The 3,581-nt window shown below is 43.8% G+C and overlaps 1 protein-coding gene across 1 annotated transcript in view; it reads right to left on the reverse strand.

Moving 5' to 3' along the window:
- Nucleotides 1–330: 330 nt before the first annotated feature.
- LOC102211593 (uncharacterized) overlaps nt 331–3,581 on the reverse strand; it is a 34,269-nt gene continuing 31,018 nt past the window's right edge. The window contains exon 10 of the mRNA XM_005737517.1: nt 331–2,056. Within this exon, the coding sequence (XP_005737574.1) occupies nt 1,852–2,056 (205 nt within the window). The 3' untranslated portion in view covers nt 331–1,851. The remainder of the gene's footprint in view (nt 2,057–3,581) is intronic.

Raw genomic sequence — 3,581 nt, forward strand, 5'->3', positions numbered from 1 at the left:
TCATCACTTTAAAATCCTAAACTCCCACATTACAGTCCTCCCCCCCATTCTGAGAATTAGCAAATACCATTTCAAACACCGATCAGTGAATATTTAAGATTAATTGTAATTCCACTGAAGCTTCTCAAAGGGGGAAGGAAATTCAGGAAAGCCCGTCTGGCTCTTTAGATTCAGTCAAAGCTAAACTGCAGACAGTAACGTGGACTTTGACCAGAAACTGATCAGGAATTACTGAGGTCATTGATCAAAGATCAGAAAATGCCACTTTTTCATTTAATTAATTTTTATTAATGTTAACACATTTATATATATATAAAAAATGACATTTCATTGGACAAAAAGGCTTTTTTCAAATATTCAACAACACATCAAGAATTATTCTTGTATAAAAAAAGTGAAATGTATGAGGTGGCAGGCGACCAATACAAACGTCAGTTTTACAGTTATTTTGCCAACACATTAAAGCTTTAAAAACACATGATCTCATAATTATGTAGCTCATGACAGCAACAGAAAATGACTTTTCCCTCAAACATTTAGGAAGCTGTGCTGAACTCAGACTCACACATGGCATCAAACAGCTCTTCATACTGAAAACATGTGTGAGTGCTTCACATACCTCTGCAGAACATGACTGCCGGTCAGTCAAAGCTCGTCTCGGTTTAAAAAGATGCCATGTTGACTTCCCCAGGCCCTGTTTACCCCTCTCATTAATGTGCATCCACAGCTCCAAGAACATGAGGGGACCAGTTCTTCCAGGATGTCTCTCCCTACATTTTCTTTATGTTTGCAAAGACCAGATGCCAGAGTCCTGCACGGGTCCTGGTTTGCAACCCAGCCCCACATAGCTTGGTAGACTAGCAGAGCTGTGAGCTGTGTAGGTGGTCCTTGAGTGTCGCCCAGACCACCTTCAAAAATGGTCTGAGTAACCAGGTTTTAGTGCGTGAGAACAGCTCTGAACTTGGAAATCAACAGAGATGCTGGATGTCAGGTACCAACAGGGCCAAAGATGGGCTCTACAGTTTGATTCTCACAGAAGTCTGAAACCTTAGAAATAACAAAACGTACTTTTTCTAAATTGTAATGAAAATATTCCACCACAAGGTGGCAGCACGTTGAGCAGACGGTTTCATTGTTGCCGTCAAACTGTCATCTTTTCAATCGTATTTTCTTTTTAACTATTCTGAAGGATGAACTCTAACGAATCCAGAATAAGTCGGATTAGCGCGACTATTTTTGGGACGTCTTTACCTCAGTGCGCCACCTTCTGGTTTAAAGTCTTATTACACACAAAAAATAGAACCCGGCCCCGTTTAAAGTCTTTAAAGACTGAAGTGGTTTAGAAAAATGTCAACGTCACTCTCGGTCATGAGCTTGGACACAAATGCTGATGTTCACTCAAAGTGAAGCATTTTCCTGTAAAACATGCAACACTGTACAAAGTGAATTAGGAAAGTACCGTCACAGGCAGACGTGGACTATGAAGCACAAAATACTACAAATATTTGATATAAATGGCAAAATTATATACCGTCATGTAGTGAGGGGGGAGGTCAGTTTGTAAGCTGCATTTTAACATTAGCACAGTTTGAGGACATCACCGTGGATATATAAACCTCTCCCATATCATTTTTACAAAATGTGAGGTCCCTGCAAGTCAGACTTCAGAGTGAGAAGATCTCCAACATTAGGTGCATCCTGTGTATCATTGTATACAGACTTTCTTCCATCTTCTAGCAGAAGACCTGATTGTTTTTGTGGTCTTGTTTCAAGTTATTGCTGTTTGAACTGCTCACAGCGAGCTGCAAACCTCTGTCCTGAAGAGCCACAAGAAAGCGTTTCCACTGGCACTCAGGTGGGCGGGGGTCCGTTGACGTATCTCAGTGTCAGGTGGCAGGTACGGGCCATCGTGTTGCTGCGGTGACATGGCTGCTCCGCGAAGACCCAGGCCAGACAGGCCAGCAGAACCAGTGCTGCAGCCAGGAGGAGGCAGAGGAGGGTGGGGGAGAGCGAGGAAGCAGCCCCGCTGCTGCTGCTGGAGGTCACACGGGGAACACTGCAGGGGAAGGTGGAGGCGTTAGTGTTTGGTTTACCTGCCCGGGGAGTTTAAAGGAGCTCAGTGCAAACCATTTGGTTTTAAGGAGACCTGCTGATGTCAGATAAACTGAGTCAGGGCTGTGGTTTGCCATGTTTGATGTAATCTGATTTTGCCAACAATAACATTAGGAAGCAAGATGTAGATTCATTGGCCACTTTATTAGGTACCAATAACATGGCAGCAATTCTGCACATTTAGCCCTGCGGTTAAGACAGCCTGCTGAAGTTCAAACTCTGCATCAGAATGAGGAAGAAAGATGATTTTACACACTCAGGTTTACAGATAATGGTCAGAAAAAATTCTCCGGGAGAAAATGTCAGACTGCTTTAAGCTGAAGCAACACCAACTCAAATACTCACTCATTACAACCAAACTATGTGGAAGAGCATCTCTGCATCTCAAACCTTAAAGCAGACGAGCCACAGCAGCAGAAGACCACCGGGTACCACTGCTGTCAGCTAAGAACAGAAAGCTGAGGCTACAGCTCACAGACCCACCAAAACTGGACAATAACAGATGGAAAAAAGTTTCCCGATGTGTCTCAATTTCTGCTGCGACATTTAGATGGTGATGCTGACAGGATGGATGCATGCACCAGTTCAGGCTGCTGGTGGTGTGGGGGAGGTTTTCTTGGCACACTTTGGGCCTCTTGTCTAAACTCCGTAGCCTGCCTGAGCGTTGTTGCCGATCACCTCCATCCCTCAGTGAGAACAGTATCCCATCGTCTGATGGGACTTCACTGTGCTCAGTCTCCACAGTCACCAGATGTAAAAAGTTATAAAGTCATCAGAAACTGCCCTGGGAATACTCCATTTAAATAAAACCTGCAGAAAATATAATTGAGGCACTAAATCAATAATTAAAACATGAAAAGTTGAATAATTAAAGCATTTTAAGAAATTTGCTTTGGGCATCTGAAGTTTGAGTAGAAAGGCGAGTACTCTGTGCAAATGGAAACCGACTGTTTATGTAACAGTTTTCTTCTCTTCCTGACCTCTCAGAGCTTTACACCATATCCACACAGTCACATCAATAAAGGCAGTTCGAGCGCTTCATCTCCTCTCAGTCACCAGCCTGAGATGCGCGTCTTTGTGGTTCGAGAAGAAACGCGAGCAGCCGGAGAAACCTCCTCACACTGAGGCGACACCACAAACCTCATCTGGTCTCAGCATTTCAGGGACTTTAGTTCACAGACAAAGGCCGAGCTGATGGGACACACGACGCACACAGATTCCATAAAAAGTGACAAAAACATTAGCGTCCATTGTGCGTGGGAAGAAAACTTATTTTTACAGCGAAAAAAACAAAACAAAAAACCCTAAACAAGCACCGAGTGCGCTGCTACGTAATGGGAAATTCACAGAGAAACTCGCACTGCGGCACACCTGCACCAGGGTAAACCTCCGCCTGCCTCACTCCTGCTCAACAGGTGAAAATAGAGCAACAGGACCGCTGAGTCTTTGACTTTATTTATTTTCTGCTG

The sequence above is a fragment of the Pundamilia nyererei genome, unplaced genomic scaffold (assembly GCF_000239375.1).
Source record: "Pundamilia nyererei isolate P.nyererei 1_Seehausen unplaced genomic scaffold, PunNye1.0 scaffold00076, whole genome shotgun sequence".
NCBI classification, from domain to species: Eukaryota; Metazoa; Chordata; class Actinopteri; order Cichliformes; family Cichlidae; genus Pundamilia; species Pundamilia nyererei.